Raw genomic sequence first — 21,274 nt, forward strand, 5'->3', positions numbered from 1 at the left:
AGGTAGAACGCCGTATGACCCTTCAGGCGTTGCTAAATTTCCTTCCATAAATCGCGAATTTCCTGGTAAATTTATGAATATTTTCCTCCCTATTTTACCTATAGGTTCTGAAAATTTAGAGGGAAAATTTTCATAAATTTCCTAAAAAATAAATATTTTATCGAAGAAAATTGTGCAACTCTCGAGTGTTCATACGACGTTTTTCCTCCGGCAGAGCAATCACCTTCCAGCGGCGTGGCGTGCTTTGCGATGTATCGATTGTTACGCCACTTAAACCTATGGAAAAGGATCGATAAACAGGGTCTTCGCAGCAAACACCTCAATAATCGATTCTTGACCATAGGTTTAAATTGCAGAACAATCGACTCATCGCAATTCACGCCACGTCACTATAATGGCCTGGTTACACGCTCAAATTCCCGTCAAATTCCGATCAAAATGATGACCAAGGTGGCGGTCGAGAGTTATCTAGATTTATGAGTAAAATTAATTAAAACAGCGTGTTGATTGAAATAAGCATGAAATGGATTGCATTTTGCAAAAAGGAACCACTTGCATTGCAATGTTGCTAAGATTGTGCAACTTCTTTTGTCTTGGAGGAAAAACCCGATTATCCATTAATAGTTTCTATTTTACTCGCTAAAAACTGTAAATTTAAGACAAAAATTACCATGTAAATTTCATAGTTTTTCACGATTTCCGCAATTTTATTGCAAAAGATGAAGTTGCACAATCTTAGCCTCATTGCAATGCTAGTGGTTCCTTCTTGCAAAATGTAATCCAAATAAGCATGGTTGTGTGGAAATCAGATGAAGGACGAGCCCCACAGCTCTATCATCTACCATCAAATTTTTGCGGGCCGCAGAAATTTGATGGTAGATGGTGCGCACCAGTCACCATTCGATCGGAAATTGATGGTTCGAGCGAGTAACCAGCACATAACCTTCCCTCTTTTCTCCACGGGTCTTTACCCTTCACCCACGACCGACCGGATCACCGGATCATCGTCTCCTCGGCGGCGCACAGTGGACCGAGTCAATCAGAGGGGTCGGACATGAAATTTTTGACTAAAACTGCAAATTTTGATATTTATCTCGTCACATTTTCAATTTCAAGGGGTGATTCAAGAAGGAAATTTCACGAGGAAACCAAAGAAACCACTTTCAGGTCCTTAAAATTTTGTATAAACGGAGTTATAAGCTTTTAAAGTTTCCAAATTATGTCCGACCTCTCCTATTGACTCGATCCATTGTGCGGCGGCGCGGGTCACCTCGTCCGGAGAACTTAATTTTCAGGGAGCGTTACTCCATTTCCATGGGAATCAGGGCGGGCGCGGGTAACCGCAAGGAGCCACCGCACCTTGCGAAACGGACGACTCTCTCGTTATTGTTCAACGCATTTTAATAAAGCGCCGTTTCCCACGATTAATAAGTTTCACCTTCAGCCGCGGCTACGTCAGCGCGGCGACCGGCAGTAAGCGCCAATCCGACCCGGACCACAATCGCCACGCATCCTTACGGGCCCCGCGGCCCGCGCTCGAATGTACTTACTGTTGTTTTCCGTAGGATAGTGCGCTCGCATGGCTCGAGTTGTCTCGTCGCGGCGTGCAGTGTGCGATTCTCCCGGCTCGAGACCAGTGCGTCGCTTTTCACATAGCTCTGTTCCATCCCTCGAACGATTAAGCCGCTCGGTGTCATAACAACCCGATCTTAATACCCACTTGTAGCGCGTAATTCCAGGGATTTGCCCCGTATCTGAATCGTGAAAATCAGGGTCAAGTGTACACGATACCGAGTATCGTTTTGTGCGGGGTTTATCCTTGTTGAGGACGACATGGTTCCGTCTGAGGATTATGTGCAAGTGTTTCTGAGCGAGCCGAGTTTATCTGGTTGATCGCTCTTTGATTTTTGTATCACAACTGAGAGGATTAACGGCGTAAGTACCTGAATATTGCTCTGTTCGTGTGATGTGAAACAGTCTCCCTTAAAATTGGTCTTTTTCAGGAAATCAAGTAATTAGTTGAGGTACGGGAAAAAGGAGACCTGGTATGGAAAAAAGCCTCCACTATGTATTTTAATGCTCGGCAAAAACTGGTGTGCGCGATACAACTATGCTAGTTTTACATTTTTAGCACAAACATTTGAATTACATTTTGCAAACAGGGACCAGGAGCATTCCAATGTTGCTAGGACTGAGCAACTTACATTCATTGCGAAGGTAATTTTTGTCTTGAATTTATAGTTTATTGAGTATAAAGATGAAACTTGCTGAAATTATCAGTTTATATTTAGAAGGTAAAACAAGTTGCACAATCATAGCGACATTGGAATGTTGTTGGTTCCCTTTTGAAAAGAATGCAATCCATTTTAGTAACAACTCATAATGGTCACGAAAATATATTTTAGATTGGAATGCTGTACCTATCATTAAAACCAATTTGAACTCAAACTAAAAGTGTTGGCAGAAGCTTTTCTCATTATAATACTTCATTTTTCTACACGGATCGAGGTCGATAGCATTCCAAGGTTCTTAGAAAAGGTGCAAGAAAGGTTTTTTATAAGAGGATCTGATCTCTACTGAGGACTCTTATTTTAACAGACATTAAACATGGGAAAAAGGGTGAGGAACATAAAGTAGCCCGGGACGCGGCCTCTTGTGCTAATATCTCAACATAAGCAACGCATTTCAGTCATGTCGATAATAACGTTTTGATACAATTATTCGCACCGTATGGATGCGCGTGTTGCATATTAAAAAATAAAAGGCGCTTTAGTCACTCTAGTTCAAGAAACAGCGGATGCAGTAGCTTGTGCCGCTCCGGTGCGAATATTGTGGCAAGATGAACAATTCTGACAAAAACTAAGGCAAGAGAACAGAAAATTATATTTTCGCAACAAATTCACACATCAGGAGACTGCCACACCGCATTGTGTCGCTGTGAACTTTGCTTCAGAGTTCAGAGTGGCCGGAGCGCCTTCAATTTTTAGAACGCAACCCGGATGTCCATAGAGCGCGAATAGTTGCATCAAAGCGTTATTTCCGATATCATTGTCCTATGCTCGATTCAGTACTGACGCGTTAAGGGAAAACGCCACATGAACACTCCAACGTTGCCAAATATCCTCCGATTAAATACGAATTTTCCAGGAGGCTTGTAAGCTCTTATTTTATAATTTTTTAAAAGTTGTTTCTGCATACGCAAATTCATCTAATGATTCTGAAAATTTCAAGGAAACATACCGATTCCTAACTTTCCTAAAAAATACTTTTTTATCAAAAGAAATTTGGCAAATTCTGGATCTTCATAAACCGTTTTTCCGCTGCGGCAAACTTGCTTTGGCAGCATAATCTGGCCCGGGCGGTCTGGGATACTTTGTATGAACTTTTCAACTCCGTAGAATGACTGATTGCTGGATCGTAATGTCAACAACGAGTACCTAAGTGACATAAGTTCTTTCCCCCAAAAATAGAAAAAAGATCGATCAAGTCAAATCAAAGTTGTTTTTTAAACCAAATAACTTCAAAATAGTAGTCCTTTCAATAATAAAAATGCACAATATGCAACGCTGTATTGCCAAAGCGAGCCGTCAACTCAAGCTGAAACTTTCACTAAATAATTGTCTCATCATGAGGTTTCATTCGAGAAAGATTTGAAGGAAATTCCATGGTTTCTAAAATAGATGCACTTTACTGACAAGCTCTTTTGGAGTCAAGTTAATAATATGATCAACTATCCTCTCGACCTCTGAGAGAGAATAATTGCAAATTTCTGGGTTGCGGGTGGCAAAGGCCTCGTTAAAGGTATTTGGCTCCGAGAACTAGAAATTTTTGTTCTCAAATTTAAGCTCTCCTTTTTTCTTTGACCTAACGCCACGCGTCAAATTACCACAAGGCCTAAAATCCATATTATTTCTTCCATTATTATAAAAGCCGAAAGTCTTCATTTTGTGAAATTCTCATGCGTTAATTTTTTAATCCTGTGAGGAGCTGTTTTGGTTCCCTTAAATATAACACACGAATCCAATCAAACTGCCTCACAACGCATCACTCACGCCGCCTAGACTTTAGAAAGAGACTACGAAATGAAACAAACACGATTGTGACTCATATGATGGAGAGGATATTTTCTTTGAACTCGAATAGGCTGTCTAAAATATTCATATATTTAGTGATGAACGTTTCACAATCAACCTGTCAAGTTACTAGACGCGTCACCATGCAATGATTAAATGCATCCGACTAGCATGCAACATTTTATTCATGTATAATGTATTCACTTTCTTAATACACTCACAATCAGCTTTAGAGTAGTTAGTCTGCGGACAGAGAATGATTCAAACAATTTCCTGGGAAATTTTCCAGGGAAATTGTTCAGCGAACCGTGAATTTGACTCTGAACTGAGGAGCGTTACGTAATATTCCTCGGCAATGGTGTAAATCATGTGGATTAATGGCACTGCATAGGACTCATCATACATTATAACTAATTGAGGCACTGGATGCGAAAATGGCACTTCTTGGTTGCTGTGTTTCAGAGTCTCCTCTAATATGTCATTCATTGTAAGGAAAGTGAATACATCCATTTCGCCAAAAATTTCACTGAATATTCCTTATGATTCTACGATTTCCTGTGGAAAGAATTCTGGCAAAATCACCCATTAAATTCTTCTCCAGGGGATTAATAAGTAACAGAGATTCTGAAGCTGCAATCGAGAAGTGCTTTTTCGTATCCAGTGCCTCAATTAGAGGCCAATTAATATGACGCCAGGCATTTTTCCCGATTTTTCTACCGCTTCCTCGCCTCGTTTCTCGCCTGATATCGGTAATAACGCCTTGACGACTATTCGTGCTCTCTGGACATCCATGTTGCGTTCTTAAAATTGAAGGCGCTCCGGCCACTCTAGACCATAAAGCAGTGCTCACAGGACACAATGCTGTGTGGCGGTATCCTAATAAGTGAAAATGTTGCGAAAATATTATTTTCGGTTTTCTTGCCTTAGTTTTTATCAAATAATTTCATTTTGGAACAGTATTCGTACCGGCGCCGCACACTCTACTGTGTACGCTACTGAATGGACCGGAGCGCCTTCAATTTTTTCATGTATGCAACACGCGCGTCCATAGAGTACGAATAGTTGTATCACATGAGAAGTCCCGCTACGCCTTATTCTGCCCAAGTGCCGTTCAAAAAATTAATTTGAAAAATTGAGCCCATTTCAAAATGCTATTTTTTTTAAGTTGGTCGGTTCAGAAACCAACTTGTACCTAACTTCCTTAGTTACTCCGGTATCGGGGAGTGGTTTTGGATGTTGTTGTCCTAAAATTTTATTCCCTACTACAAGTTTTCCTAATACATTTTCCCGACTTGTTTTTTTATCCCGCTACCGTAATTCTTACGAGTGAGATGTCCCACTGGCTTCTTCCGTGCGGGTATTTTACTCAGCCGTCCTCAAACTTTTAGAATTTGAATTAATAAAAGTCATGCAACTACCCCATTGTAACTGATACTTTACCATGAGTAGGGTAGAAGGCAGAATTTGTGACCTAACTTTCCACACTTACATTGGTTTTTAGGAGACATTCCATCTATTTTAACCCATATTTTTAAGATGCTCAAGGCACGTAAGTGCAGTTTTAGGAGAAATTAAGATATTAGTAATTTCAACCAAATCCGGGTTTGAAATAAATTATGTGAGAAATTCACTGGTAAAATCCAGTTTTCAAGCATCAAAATGTGAGTTCAAACTTCCTTTCCGCTACAAGGCTTCATATTATTTTGAAACTTTAAACAAGTTTCTCTCTGAATAGCAATAACTGCACTTATGCGCCTTGTCCTCAAAGCCCCTCAATTGAAGTTGGGACAAATACCCATAGAAAATGAACTAGTAGGACATGACACTCATAGGACGAACTGTAATAGGACAAAAAACGAGTACGGAAGAAGTATTATAAAAATTCGTAGTGGCGAAATTCTTGGCAGGAAAATTGCCTTGCCCGTCGTTTTAGACGGGAAACTCGAATTTTCCAGCACACAATAGAGACATTTGATATTCTTACATTATGTCATCAGTGTCACAGAAAAAAAGTCTCTCGGGGGATCCAGAGTCCACACTCTTAAAAAATTTGATGAGAAAAAATCTTCTTGATTCAACCGGATTGCTGCTATGAGTCGAGAGCCTAAGCCTCTTAATTAAGCAGATTTCACTTTGATTCAAGCAAAAATACGATTGAATCAAGAGTATTTTTCCTTGCCAAATTATAAGATTCCGATTCTGGGTTCAAGAGACTTTTTTTTACATGTGATTCTCGGTACTTAAACGTTGAAGTCCCCCCCCCCCCCCCCCCCACTATTCTTTTCTCTTCGATTGTCATTTTGCCCACAGTCGGGAGGTAAAATGGGGGTGAACTAGGAATTTAAAAAAACGTGTAAGGTGGGACGTAATACATGATCATGCACCCCCCCCCCCCATTATTGGAAGAGGAATTTTTAGATATTTTCTACTATAACGAAATTAATTTTACGCTGCCTCTTTGAGGGATGATTGCCCCCTATGAACCACCCCCCCCCCCCCCCCCCCCCGTTTTGTAATCCTGCCTTCAGCTCTAAATTTAACGGGTGGAATGCGTTTCCATGAGGAGGTATGGCAACATGCATATGTACAGACGTCATCGGCTTGCAGCTTGCAGCGGCACAGAATTACTGAATGATTATTGAAGGGGTTGACCTCTCGTTGAACAGGAGCACTAACAACACGGAACGGGAGCAGTGATGACGTAGAAGGAGTGTAATGACGTAAGAGTTTTCGAGGGTGTGACGCTAATGACGCTGGTATGCGCAGAAGTCGATTTCCTATTCTTCTGGCTGCGCAAGGGCGTGTGTCCATGTCCGTTGGTTATGTTTTCTTGTTGTTTTTTTACGAGACGGTTGGGAAGTGTTTCCTTCAGATAATACGTAAATTATTATGATAATTACTTAAGCCGTGTCACGCGTTATCTACACTTAAAGTGAAAGTGTCCATTGTTTCTCGCATTCTCGTGTGTTCTAATTTTCTCAAGGCTGCTCAATTTTGACATCGTCAATATAGCTTATCAAACTGTTGACAGGTTAGAAAATTTCCAGCATCATTTTATTCATAAAGCGCCCGAGTTTTGATTATTTTACTGAATTCTTGAAGAGGCCCTTGATGTCTTTGATATTTTGTGTTGCGTCGATTGATATAGCAAATTTTTTCACCCTTAAATTTCATGATTATTGATTGTCTAGACAACCAATACTCCGAACTGTTTGCGACCAAGCAAGCAGGTGGTTTACATGTTGACGACTCTTCCATTTGCATTTAAAAGTTAACCTTTACTACTCAAAATTTGTCCCTCTCATCTTTTATTTAATCTGGGCTATGTTGAGGTTGGGAAGAAAGGATTGAACTACATGGGCATTGTCAACTTTTGAAGATCATACTCAAGTGCATACTCATTTCAGAAGTTTCATGTAGAATTTGCACCACTGAATAGACAAATGCATGATTCCTGATGGCATCATCAATGAATGATGGTGTACAAAAGAATACATTTTAGTCTTGTCTCACAATGTGCTAGCAAATAGAGGTGTCGCCAGATAAGTTGACTATTGTTAACTTTGGTTTGCAAGCGTTTTTGCATCACTACTATCCACACAAAAGCATCCGACTCTTGCAGAAGCAAGAATACAAGCTTAGATTAGTTTTTTAATACTTTCAAACCTTGTAAAACTTTCATTTTCAGTCACTTAGAAATCACAATCACTTAAAAGTCGCGAATCATAACTGATAAGTAATTTTTTTAATGATACGATCATGGGATGAATGTTTTCAAGGTGGATAGTAGCGAACGCTGCTTTGTGCAGAGGCCTAAATTCATCGTTGGCGCTTGCAAGCAGAAAGTAAACAATGATCAACTTAGCTGACAACACTTCTAGGTGTTCTTTGATTTTGTCTGTAATTGATAGTAGGGAGAACTTGTGGGTGTTTATCAAGGCAGGTTTACAATGGAAATGATGCTCATTATTGATCTTGAACTACTGATTCTCTATAGCGCTGTATCTTTAATACGTAAGTAGAACAAATTGTAAGACAAACGAAAAATTCAATTGTGACAGCAGGTATTTTAAAATTGGTCTTAAGTAAGGTAGTTCATCAAGTATATTGATCTTTTCACTATTTACTTAGTTTAGCTTTCATTTTGGACCATTTGCCCTTACAGTCTTCATTATTATCTATAATCAACCGTTTTAAACTGATTTTACAAGAAGGAATCTTTAGCTTAAGACCATTACATGAAGCCAGCTTGAGAGGTACAGCCAATATGAGTACAAGCTGACTTTCATTTCATAGCTTCGAAACGTTGTCAGAGTCTCGAGCAAAACCAAAACCTTGGGAAAGGCAGTCAAACTGACAGTTTTCATCTCAAAAGTTGCTGGAAAACAATCTCTTATCTCTCATAATCTTCTTATGTTATGTTTCTCCTTGGAATGTTTACAGATCCAAAATGAAGAGTCGAAGCTTAGCAGGAAATGTTGCCGTTGGAATTTTTGTACTTGCCTTTGTATTTGTGGTTCTGGCGTTCTTCAGTGCTAGTTGGCTGGTTAGCGACTACCGCATTCTAGGTGAGAGCGATTTCGTTTTTTCATGAATCCATGCAGCCACAAGCTCAGTTGCTTTTTGATGACAGTTAGTATGAGAAACTTAAAATGATGTCACATTCTTGTAGTGCTTGCACATCATCATAATAATAATGAGAAAAATCTACAAAGAGTATTTAGTGATGAAGTATGGTTTTCTGTAATTCATTTACTGTAACTTCCTAAAGTCATAGCAGCTAATTACCCACTATATTAGTATAAATAGCCCAAGAAGTAATTATTTTCTTCCAAGTATCACCAAATTGTCACAGCCACTAAAAATTTAGCTTCTGAGATAGAAGGATGTCATTTAATTATTTATCGGCCATTCAATTGTTAACTATCAGGTTGAAATGGAAGTCAAATCCAGTGTACCGTTTGATGATTTTTTTCCATAACTATTCATGATGAAGCCATGACTTCTGACAGCTGCTAAAAATTCTGCTGCTGAAACAGGGGGTCTCTATGAAGCTCCGTTGGAACTCTTCAGATTCCCCTCATTGGTCTCAAATTCTAGATTGTTGACCAAGATTTCTTTGTAAATTACTTTGGGAACCTTTAAAGTGCAACAGAAGTCTCTCAATTCTCTGACCTAAAGCAACTGGTTCTATTAATGACAAGTGTCAGATTTTCTACCATACATACCTGTTATAAAATACAGCAACATAATTGTAATCACCTTTCGTACCTCTCAATGTTTGCCCTCAATTATGACTCTATTTACAGCATTTTTTACTTTAACTTATTCTTTTTACATTCTCAAAGGTTTTCATAATGGTCATCCAAGTCATTTTCAACTGGTGTGCCATTTCATTTACACGGAACCACCCCATGGTATTAAATTTTACGAGTGATGAGTTAAATTTGAGTGTGCTTTAGACTTGGCTGGTGGAATTTTTGTCCGTTGGGATACGTTTATTTTATTTTTCTTTTATTTTTATCCATGGGTTGTATATATTTGTGTGTGTGTGTTTTCTTTTTCATTCTCTCTTGAGTTCATAATATCCATGGCCAAAGTGCAAAACCACGTATCTTAATTGCAATGTTTCAAAATTCCCCATCTTATTTCATTTTTCGAAGAGAAACAAGGCATTTTTTTAGCTTGAATTTTATACAGGATATTCTACCAACAGAGAAAACAAAGCAAGGAAGTTTCCAAGAAATCACTTTAACTAGTTTTCAAAAAAAAAAAAAAAAAAAAAATTAACGTAAGACAGAAAGTCTGCAATATTGCTAACTGAGGTACATTGTTTTGGACTTTGGAATGTAGGATATGTAATTACTCTTGATGATTGACCGGCTAGTTTGAAGCATCAGTGGTTAAAGGGTGAGGTAGATTGTGTTTTTTGAAATAAGCCCTTTGATAATTGTTTCAATACTGGTTATTTTTTGAAATTGTGTTTTCTTTGTGGACCGATTTTTAAGGACGTTTTCTGCTTCAGTCAAAAGAGCTTCTCACGAGTATTTTACTTGAGTATCAACCATGGAAGTACCGAAATAGTTTTCATGAGCTGCTTTTGTAGATAAGCTACGTTTGGATAATGATGCATTAATTGAGTTGCATTGTTAATTTTAACTGGTCAGGAGTGTTTGAAAATATAATCGGCCTACTTTGATCTTCAAACAGTCCTTGATGCTTGGTTCTATTCAAAGCTCGTGATGGAATGCCAGTTTTCGTACTAAATATCCAATGTTTAGTCTTTAAGGAACTTTTTATCACATTCTTTTAGCTAAGTACTGCAAACAGGTTAACTTGTTTTTATAATAGCAAAATAAGTTTGATATAAATGAAGTAGCATCAACATTTTAAATCTGTGCCATTTACTCGCAGAATCTTATGTGCCAATTTTTTATAATATTTTCAAAGGTCTAACAGGCTGAATGAAGTTGAGAAAATATTACTGACTCAATACTGGGGTCATGACTGATTTATAACAGAACGAATTGAACCTTATCCTCTGTTGGGCAGCCAAGAAGTAGACAAACTTCTAGTTCGAAAAAGTCCTTCTCAATTTGGATTAAAATGATGTATTTAAATCCAAAATAGTCCTATATTCCATCAGTTATATTTGATCTTTATTTAAATTTTTGCCACTCTGAATCTGGTGGAGGATTCCAACATTGAGGATCGCAGTATGAGCAAACTCATTTAGAATACCACTTGTCGGGCTCCGACACAACCCAAAAAAAGGGGAAAGATAGGTCTCACTCTATCATTTACTTACCTGTTTTTTCTTTTTTCAGGAGCAAAGGTCGATAGATTAGGTTTATGGACACATTGTTTCCGTTCACTCCCTGATCCACGAGATGAGTACAAAAGAAGATTTTACGTTGGCTGTAGATGGATTTTTGACCCTTTCACAACTGGATATGACCGAATCCGAGGCTATCTTGTACCAGGTATTCAAAGCAGTTCACAAACTATTTAATGATCTTACAAAGTAGATAGACAGTCAGGTAATCATAATTTCAAGATGTCACCTGTCATCTTGGCCTCTGTTTCTTTGGTTATGTATCTGTCCTAACAAGTCATTACAATTCACCAACTATGGAAAAGTAATGATCCCACAGGCATCTTAGACAGCAACCTCCACTCAGTTTAGACAGGCTTAAAAATTGCCTACTCCACAACCTTTGATGTTATCATACAATGAGCCAGTTGCACTGGTCACAGAATTGTGTTTTAATGCTTGATCCTTGTAGATTAGCGAAAAATAATAAAATTTGTCCTAACTGCAAATTTCTATGTTCGATATTATCCAAGATATCGCCCTTTGAAAAGTCAGGTTTTTGAAGTCATCCACCGCGGCAGTGACATCCTTGGTTTCTTCCACCTTTATTCGATCAGTGATGCAGAGGGTGCAATGACATTAAACGCAAAGAAACTCAAGAAACAGACAGATTCGTAATTTAAGATCTCCTTATCATGAGATAATGCACTCGCCGCAAAGAGATTCGACAATCAGTCAGTTCACCTCAGTTTGTTTACGTTTAATGTCGCTGAAGTTTCGCGTTGCACCCTCTATATCACTGACCGAACAAAAGAGGAAGAAACCAAGGGTGTCACTGCCGCGGTTGATGACGTCAAAAACTCGACTTTTCAAGGGTTAATATTGAATGTAGGAAGTTGCGGTTTGGACAGATCTTCTTATTTTCAGCTAATCTACAGAAATTGAGCATCAAAACATGGTTCTGTAACCAGCGCAAATGACCCGTCCTTAGTATGCTGTTATCTTATTTATAATTACAAAAAATTATGAAATCATAGATATCAGTGCTTACTGCTTATTGATGAAAAAATAGTCGATTTTTCATAGCGATTTCCTGGATATTTGCTGAAAACAAAGGAGGCTCCGGCACAGAATACTCACAACACTAAATTCTAAGGATCTGAATATGTCATGCCTTAGAGACACAGCCGACTGAGTGGTTTTCTGTCATGCCAAGAAAAATCGCCTTAGGACCTTCAACAGTGCCCTAATTTCCTCTGATAAAATGTTTAATTACTGAAAAAAGTTATGAATGCTTTTCCTCGAAATATTTAGACACTTTAAATCAAACTGCTAACAAAATTCTCTAAAGAGAGGAAGAAAAATATTTACAATTTCTGCGGAGTTTTGTGATTTATCAAAAAAAATTTGGCAACATCTGAAGGCTCATACAGCGTTTTTCCTCAGCGCAGTAGCCTAAGTATAGGTAAAATTGCTCAGAAATAAAACCAAGCATATCATTCTGAATCTAGTTGAATATTTATAAAGACTTGCAACTTACAAAAGAAATGAGAATATTTGTTTTGTTGCTGCCACCATGCAAAATAGCTTTGTTTAGTATATTCCTCCAGTATATTTGTTTTGTTGCATCCACCATGCAAAATAGCTTTGTTTAGTATATTCCTCTCTAAAATGAGCCTATAATACAGTGTATTTGTTTATTTATTTTGCAGCATTCATGGTTGTAGTGCAATTTTTCTACACACTAGCATTTTTAGGAACGCTTGGCTGTGGTGTCCTGGTGTTAATGTTTGTACTATGCTGTTCCCCTGATCAAAAGAGGTTCACTCAGCTCACGTTGGTCGTTGGTGCGGTCACCACAGGAGCCGGTAAGTTGAGATCATTAATATAGTACGGTATTATTTTGCTGGGGACAAAATTAGGTTGTGCTAATTCTTCCTCTCTTGCAAAATAGATGAATCCATCCCCAATTACTGGCAACCAGAGTTTCCAGTTGTCTTGGAAACCTGGAAAGTCATGGAATTTTGCGAGTAGTGCGTCGGCTTAGCAACTTCAGTTCTTTGCATTTATGAGAGCACAGACAACTTCAGAGTGCCCTCCTTAATTTGAAGGAGAATAATCTCCTTAATCTCTAGAAAAAGAGATTTTGTCCAAGGTTCAACAAAAGCTAGTGTAATCCGAAGAAAAAAATACTCAGTGGAGTTTTTGATTCAAGATTTGAGGAGGAATTCTGGAGTCAGGGAAAAGCAAAAAAAGTCATAGCATCAGAAAATGAAGAAATTATGGACAACCTGGCAACATATCCAAGTTTTCAGTCAAAACATGTAATATCGTTCTCTAAGGTACGATCCTCTGAAATCGCCGTTTCTTTTTTCTGGACGTCCACAAATGAACAATATGGCGTAAGAGAAACTGATAATTGTGTTTTATGAGTTTTCTGCCGAGTTGAACTAGTTTCTCTTATCTTCACAGCCAGCTCATGTAAACCCTATATCTTCATGATGGAAGTGACAGAAGAAAAACTTATTGTTTTCTCAAGAGCTAAGATGGTCAGACATAACTTCGCTTGCCATCTTGAAGGTAAAGTGTAGGTGTCTGTGCAATAATTCTTGATTTTACTGACTTGCTGACCAAATTTATTGTATTTACAAAACAGCCTGTGTCAGCTTGTTTTTCTCAATCCAAATAATATAACATAGCCCTTACTTTTGCCCTGGATTGCAGATAAATGCATACAGTTTGAAACTCATACATGAGCCCTGTTTTCCATCAACCTGTAGAGGACAACATTTCTAATAGCATACATTTGGTGAATAGTATAATTGAATTTTTTTCCTCCTGTGCAAGTTATTTCATTGTTACCAGCAGCCTGATTGTTGAAATTTTTTGTTTCTCAGGACGGCATAGATGACATAGGTTAAAAGGCGGAACGTGAGTGGTCGGCTATGTCTTATCGCTATTTTATTGTGCCTTTGTCTGGTGGAATGGACGACATACTGTCAGAAACTTAAGGGATGCCATTAGCTTGTCGTGAGTTCAACCCGACATAGGCACGACAAAATAGCGATAAGACAAAGCCGACCAATCACGCTCTGCCTTTTAACCTATGTCATCCATGTTGTCCTGACAAACAAAAAATTTCAACAATCAGGCTGCAGGAATGAAAAGTCCAGGAAAGAACCTAAATCGAAAAACGTCAAGGAACAGGACATTTTTCGGAAATTTTGGCATTTGCTCCTCCTGCTTACTTTTATTTTGATCTGCTAAGTTTTTAGTGAGAAACATTTCAAAATAATACGCTCATTATTTTTAAAAAGGAAATTGATATCTTCCAGGTCACCATTGAATTTATAGTGGAGATTATTCATCTTTTACCTGAATTTCGGTAGATTTTTGGGAAAAAAAGAGTCATGGAATTATTTTTGTTTTGCAGTTATTACTGTTATTCTCACAGTTGGCGTAAAATTGAACTCTTCAAGACTTTTTTTTTGCCTTTACCTGCAGAGTGTTTTTCATATAAAATAGCACCTAAAATTTAGTCAAGCATGATTGATATAATTACCTGAAGAATTTGCACTTATAAACTGGAGGTTCTTTTTCTCCTGGAAAGTTGTAAGTAATCATAAGGTCAGGATATAATCAATATACATTTTTTTTCACAGTAAGTGTCAAATTAATCTCACAATGGGGCTTTACCGATTTATTTGTGCCAACGATCGTACCAAATTATATTTTTGTTTTATTTCTGTTATCAGGTGTTTGTGCAGCAATAGCAGTCATAACATTTGCTTTGTTTGGTAATCAAGATAATTGGATGCCTGGTCATGAAAATAATTTCTTTGGCTGGTCTTTTGGAGTCGCTATTGCAAGTATATTTGCTTTGCTTGGTGCCGGAGCTCTATTTCTTGTAGAAACGAATATCCAGATGAAGAAGAGGAAATATATGAAAGAATCTCAAACACATTTTGAAATGAATGTTGAAACTAAAGCTTAGTCAAGGTATTTTTCAATTTCTCTGGATCTGATTTTAGCTTTACCCTCTTATGACTCACTTTTGGCACTAGTGTAATAATTTATATCAATGGCGTAAGTGCAAAACCACATATTTCCATTGCGGTGTTCCAGACTCTCTGTTCCTAGCTATTTTGTCAAAGAGAAATAAGCCAACTTTATACAGTAAAAGCTCGCTAAGTCAAACTACAGTTAAGACGAAATGCCGATTATGTCAAATTTGATTTTGGTCCCTAGACACATCCATAAGTTAAAAGTAGAATTCACTAAAGCGAATCGCCGCTCAAGTTGAATTTTTTGTCGGCCCCTTCGAAATTTGACTTGGCTTGCTCTCACTGCAGCTTAAAATTTCTGTAGAATATTCTGTTAATAGAGAAAATAAAACAAGGAAGTTTTCAAAAAATTTCGTTGAATAGTTTTCAAAAGAAAAATTAAAGTATGACAGTAAGTCTGCAATGTCGCAAATGTAGATACGTCATTTTGCACTTAAGCCATCCGTACTCTTCAACATTTCTGAGATTCTAAAGTGTGGGCTGTAAATGACTAATTCCCACTTTACTTTTGACTGAAAAATCAATTTGTTGAAACAGGTTTCTACAGATCTGATTAAATGGATTTTTAAATCCATTATGTATCTGTGCCTTTTTTTTTAAGTTTAAGCGCAACTTAATGCTTGTATTTTTTTAAAGCAGCTAGGTATCTGTTATTCCCACTAGATCATTTTACATTCCTCCACCTAGTCACTGTATTATTCTTTAAAACTATTTAATGTGCCCATGTCAGTATTTTTGACAAAACCTAGCTATGCCACATTACAGCCAAATTGTCGGGTTTCTCATTTTGAATAAGTACTGTAAACTTTTTTTTTGCACAACCTCTATTAGAATGACACCCAAAGTTTGACACCATCAAGTTTTAATTAAAAAACCTGCCCTGAATATTCGATTTTTAGACTTTGTCAGGACTTGAGCACCCTAGCATATGCTTGAAAGATTCATATTTTACATGAATTCTGGTTGGCTAATATAACATTTTTAAAATTGTCCAATCAGTGAGGAATTATTTGTCCTCATCCATCAACTCAACACCTTGCTTGCCACGGAAGTCAAGTTTTTCATGATTCAAATAGCGTAACAAACTTATTTCAGTGCGCTCACAATGCAAATATTTCTGTGAGTGAGCAAATGTTTTTTGAACAAGTTTACAATCACTAAAAATCTGATCAGAGAAGAAATTTATGCAAGACCTCACGTTGTACCATTTGCAAAATTCATGCCCCAACCCATGTTCTCATGTTTGTTTTCAACGTTCAATTTAATTTTCATTAATTTTGTGTTTTCTGGGGCTCATATCAACTGGTACTGCTGTCCATGAATATTTCTTATTTCCAAAGTAGGTACAAATCTATTTTTTTTTAAATTTTCTGTGTTCTGCACAAAATTTCATGGAGGACCGTCTTGTGGTGCTTCAATTCTGATTCTTTCAAAGAATTATGAAGGAAAAATTGACTGTCAGTCAATGATCAACAGAAATTGTATCCTCTTCCTTGGCGATAATTGAATTTTTCCCTCTTAATTCTAAAAAAAAAAGCATTTAAATGGATTATATGTCTCAGCTCAGCCGTCATTTTTTTTTTTTAAATCTTGATGTATTTGTGTCGAAAGCGTATTTCATCTTAATTCTTAATTAAATTAAGTGGAGGGAAAAAAGCACTAAATTTTGGTAATTAGATTTTAGCACCAGCGAAGACTAGTGTCGCTGAGATCAAACTTCTTTTGAGTCTAAAATTGATACAGATCTAAAAAAAAGCTTATCAGAACTAATGGTATAAGCATCTCTTACTGTATCCTTCCTCGTTATTTTCCTGTATTTATATGAAGCCTACCAGAACTAATTTTACAAGCATTCCTTGCAATATCCGTCCTTGTTGTTTTCCTGTATTTATGTAAAAATATGTTTGTACATAATATTTTATTTTAGATCAAACACTGACTTACCCATCAGAGTTAAGTTTAGTTTTCTTTGGAATTTTATCATCGCATATATTTTATACATTGTTTTTACCTTTTTATCTTACATCAACCAGTGTGATTATCTAAAATTTCAAATCCGTCCCGAATACTTGCAATACATATTTTAAATTTTGTTATTCTTATTGTTATGATTGTAGTTTAGTGTTCATTTACATCAAATTGATAAGGAACATCTCCATAAGTTCTTTAAACTGACATCCTTCACTTAAAGAATCTCAAAATAATTGCTCAACATTTTTATGCAATTGCTTCAGAAGAGATTTTTCTTGAAATAAGTTTCACTTCTCTCATTTGCGAAACTCCGTAAAGAGTTTCCAATCAGTGCCTTCATTTTGAATCGTTTAACGCACGCTTTCTTGATAATTCACACTTCCCTGAAATAATGGTATTCTTTCATGATAGAGTTTGAACTCTTTTTTAATTGCAAGAAAGTTATTTTTTCCCCCTTCTGCTGAATGAAAATTATGTTTACTCTGTGAGCAATTTTATGTATGCAAACTTTGTTGAAAGACTCTAGTATTTATTTATTTTTAAGTTTACTTTTTAATCTAGTTTTAGTTTCAGAGCTGCTAGACCTTCGTTTTTTCTCTTAATGGGTGAATGACAATTTTTGAATTCTTATTGTCAGGTATCACAAACATACTATCATAAATCATGATTACCCATTGAATATTATCGCCTTCAGTCGTAAGATGCCTTGATAATGTTGCGGATTCGACAAGATCTGATGAATGTTCAAAAACTCACAGAAAAATAACCAATGATACCTCTGAAATTAAAACCGTTGACCGTCCATAGTTTAGCTGTATATACTTTTCATTTGGCCTTCCCCGATCTAATGTAAAGAAAAAATGTACATATTCTAGTTTTAATTTAGGTATAAGAATTTTCAATCAGCTACTATCATCATTAAATCAGTTAATCTTGTCTACAGTGTATGAAGATCGTGTTTGACTGTTATAGTAGCAAATTTCTGGTTTTCCAAACTAAAAAAAACCGTCACACTGTAAAAGTTGTAATAAGAGCCCTTGAAACAGAATCAATATTGATTTTGATAAAGAAGTAATTAAACCCAGATACTTTGCGGAAAGAATTCCACATATTGCCCACTTGGCCCCTCATGTATGAAACCCATTTAACCCAATTCATTAGTTTGGATCATCAGAAACTTTCCATTATGAAAGATTTCTCAAGTTACCATGTACCCTTGCTCATAGACAAATGAACTTTTGTTGATTCTTTTTCTTCAATGTTCTTCAATCACCCAATGACAGTATCTTTGATGACCAACAATGCCAACTACATCTTTATGTGTATAGTGTCGTGACCAAGAACTACTAGGGCATGTATCATTCTAAACATTTAGATGTCAATTGATCTGAAAGAAATGTATTATTTTATCACAACTAAAAGTAAGTTGTAATCCGTGGCAAAAGAACCTTACCTATTTCGAACTCCATGATTTGATTTTTTTTGCTTTTTTTTCAAAGTAAGTTATTCTCACATATATCTCTTGGCCAACTTTCACAAGTAGACAGCATGCAAGTATGCATACTGAAGAATCCTTAGTTTGAATGAAAAAAATCAAAGTGCCAAGATTATATGACGAAGCTAGAAGAGTTGCAAAAAATTATGATATAGTATTATACCTTATACCTCTTCAGCGTTTAACATGCTGTCTTCTCTCCTTGAAGAGGTCTGATATTTTGAAGGTCACAGCAATTCTTTGACTGAGATGGTTAAATAGCAATTGGGATAACGACTCGATAGTTCATTGATCAATGGACTGTTTCTGGATTTTAGGACTTTTTTTAAAAAATTCCTGTAGGTATTTGCACACAGAGTTTGTCCGAGATACCTTTTAAAACTACTCAGGAAGCATGTCCCTACTGAATATTGTAAATGGATTTGATTTGCTATTTTCACTTGAGAAATACTTTTGAAGTTATTACGAGTATACAATGTTTCTTGGTCAAATGTCATGTACATGTACAAATACCTGATGAACTACAATGTGGCGTAAATTTTTTTTTAAAATATCCTAAAATCCAGGAACAATAAATTGATTGGTCAACTATCTAATCGCTCTTCTAAGTGCGGAAAATCAAACTTAAATGTTTCATTTGACTTCTTTTGATTTAAAAAAATGTTGAAACATCTTGTACATTATGCATTTTGTGTTCATTACCCTTTTTCTGTAAAAGAAAAGAAAAAGTGTGCCTATATTTGTAATAATGAATCTCATGCAATTGTGTGACTCTGAAAAAAATATTTTGATGTGGCAGATTTCTTTATCTTCCTAATTTTTTTTAGTTAATTTAACATTCTTAAAAGTAACATTTGAAATCAACATTTATTTAAGGTCCTGCGAGACCAATATTTCATTGACGTTGATCCCATCGAATCATTTTCGACTGTAATTTGATTATTTTTTTTAATCGGCACAATTTTTTTTTTTTGTCTTTTTATTTTAGTCCCTGTTGGACACTGCCTCTTCTTGCAGGAAGACATATCTTCAATCAAATTGCATACTTAGTCTCAAGTTAATGTTAATTTACTTAAACTTATACTTTTTTTAGCATTTTAAACATCTTTCCAAGTGAAAAGTATTATTTATTTTTATTGAATTATGTAAGTATTTTGTATTTTTTTACTTATGCACTGAGTAATCTCATTTTTACCTGTGTATACTTTATTTTAAGTTGTGCAATTCTGTTGCCTTTATTTATTGCAAAAATAAAATAAAAAAAGTAGAATTTGTACTAAATGTGTGTCAGTTAGTTGAATTCCTATTTTCTTTCTTTTGTGCCTCACTCAGCATCGACCACTTTTTTTAAAAATATGTTTGTGTCTGATCAGATTACTACTAAGAACTCTGCTAGTTTGGGATAAATGCTCATGCATTTGTATTCGTAATTGATCTTCAAATTTCATCAAACGTTTTGATGCAGAGTACACAAATTCAAATAATGTGGTTATTAATCTTCAATCAAAATGGATTTTTCAAATAGGTGGTAGGAAAACATTAAATTAAATTCTGCATCATTGTCAAAAAGGTATGCAAGTAGGTCCTTCAACTGGTGGTTTCTTTGCCAGGTTTTAAAGTCTAATCAGAAATACAACATTTCAATAGTCATATTTCTTTAGAGGTAGCAGCAAAGTAGGAAGAGAAAGTGACGACTTTAATCAGTTTCCCTGATGTTTATGTGTGGAAATTTTAAATATTGATGTCCAAAGTGCGAAACCACGCGACTCCATCTTGACGTTGAAGACGTCCTATCATACATTATCTTTTCTTTGGAAAACCAGCCGATGTAATTTCTTGGAACTCTCTTTATTTTGTAGTCTCAGTTGGAAGAATATCCTGCGTGAATTTCTAGCTATAAAGTAGGCTTGTTCCTCTTCTAAAAAATAAAATCGGAACGGCAATTTTGAAACACCGCAATGGAGATACGTGGTTTCGCACTTCAGTCGGACCGATACGGACATCCAACAAGCTTAAATAGTTGCATCAAGTCCCCGTCACCGCCGACCAACGCGTTTGTCGAGCGAATCAACTGCAGGTAGTATGAGCAGGGAGTCAAAACGCCTTCAATTTTTTGAACGCACTACGGACATCCGTCGAGGTTGTATAGTTGTATCAAGTCGCCGTAGCAAACACGTCCCATTGTTCATCGTTACAGACGAATATAAGTTGAGAGAGGCCAGTCATAATGCCTTCAATTTTATACCTACATATTTTTGGGCAAAATGAGAGACGATATTTCTCTATTTGCGACGTTGCAGACTTCCGTAGAAATTTTAATTTTCTTTCGAGAAGCTGGTCAACATAAAACTGAAATTCTCCATGATTTTTCGTATTCCATAACAGAAGATTTGGTTCACAATTTAAATTCGTGATTTTGGATTGTTTCTCATGGAAGAGATAGATTAAGAACGGAAATTTTGAAACACCGCAATGGAGATACGTGGTTTCGCACTTCAGTCGGACCGATACGGACATCCAACAAGCTTAAATAGTTGCATCAAGTCCCCGTCACCGCCGACCAACGCGTTTGTCGAGCGAATCAACTGCAGGTAGTATGAGCAGGGAGTCAAAACGCCTTCAATTTTTTGAACGCACTACGGACATCCGTCGAGGTTGTATAGTTGTATCAAGTCGCCGTAGCAAACACGTCCCATTGTTCATCGTTACAGACGAATATAAGTTGAGAGAGGCCAGTCATAATGCCTTCAATTTTATACCTACATATTTTTGGGCAAAATGAGAGACGATATTTCTCTATTTGCGACGTTGCAGACTTCCGTAGAAATTTTATTTTTCTTTCGAGAAGCTGGTCAAC

The 21,274-nt window shown here is 36.6% G+C and overlaps 1 protein-coding gene across 2 annotated transcripts; it reads left to right on the forward strand.

Annotated features, from left to right (window-relative positions):
* The first annotated feature begins 1,613 nt into the window (after positions 1 to 1,613).
* On the forward strand, positions 1,614 to 19,698 carry sinu (claudin family member sinuous). 2 transcript variants are annotated; one of them, XM_019040243.2, is made up of 5 exons: positions 1,614 to 1,935; positions 8,517 to 8,641; positions 10,901 to 11,056; positions 12,600 to 12,755; positions 14,643 to 19,698. In XM_019040243.2, exons 2-5 carry the CDS (start codon positions 8,524 to 8,526, stop codon positions 14,879 to 14,881), a joined length of 669 nt encoding a protein of 222 aa, XP_018895788.1. In that variant the 5' UTR covers positions 1,614 to 1,935; positions 8,517 to 8,523; the 3' UTR covers positions 14,882 to 19,698. The 2 variants fall into 2 exon arrangements, with proteins under 2 accessions (XP_018895788.1, XP_018895786.1); XM_019040241.2 differs by lacking the exon at positions 1,614 to 1,935 and adding an exon at positions 6,876 to 7,104.
* Positions 19,699 to 21,274: the final 1,576 nt, after the last annotated feature.

Source organism: Bemisia tabaci, chromosome 7, assembly GCF_918797505.1.
Source record: "Bemisia tabaci chromosome 7, PGI_BMITA_v3".
Classification (NCBI taxonomy): Eukaryota; Metazoa; Arthropoda; class Insecta; order Hemiptera; family Aleyrodidae; genus Bemisia; species Bemisia tabaci.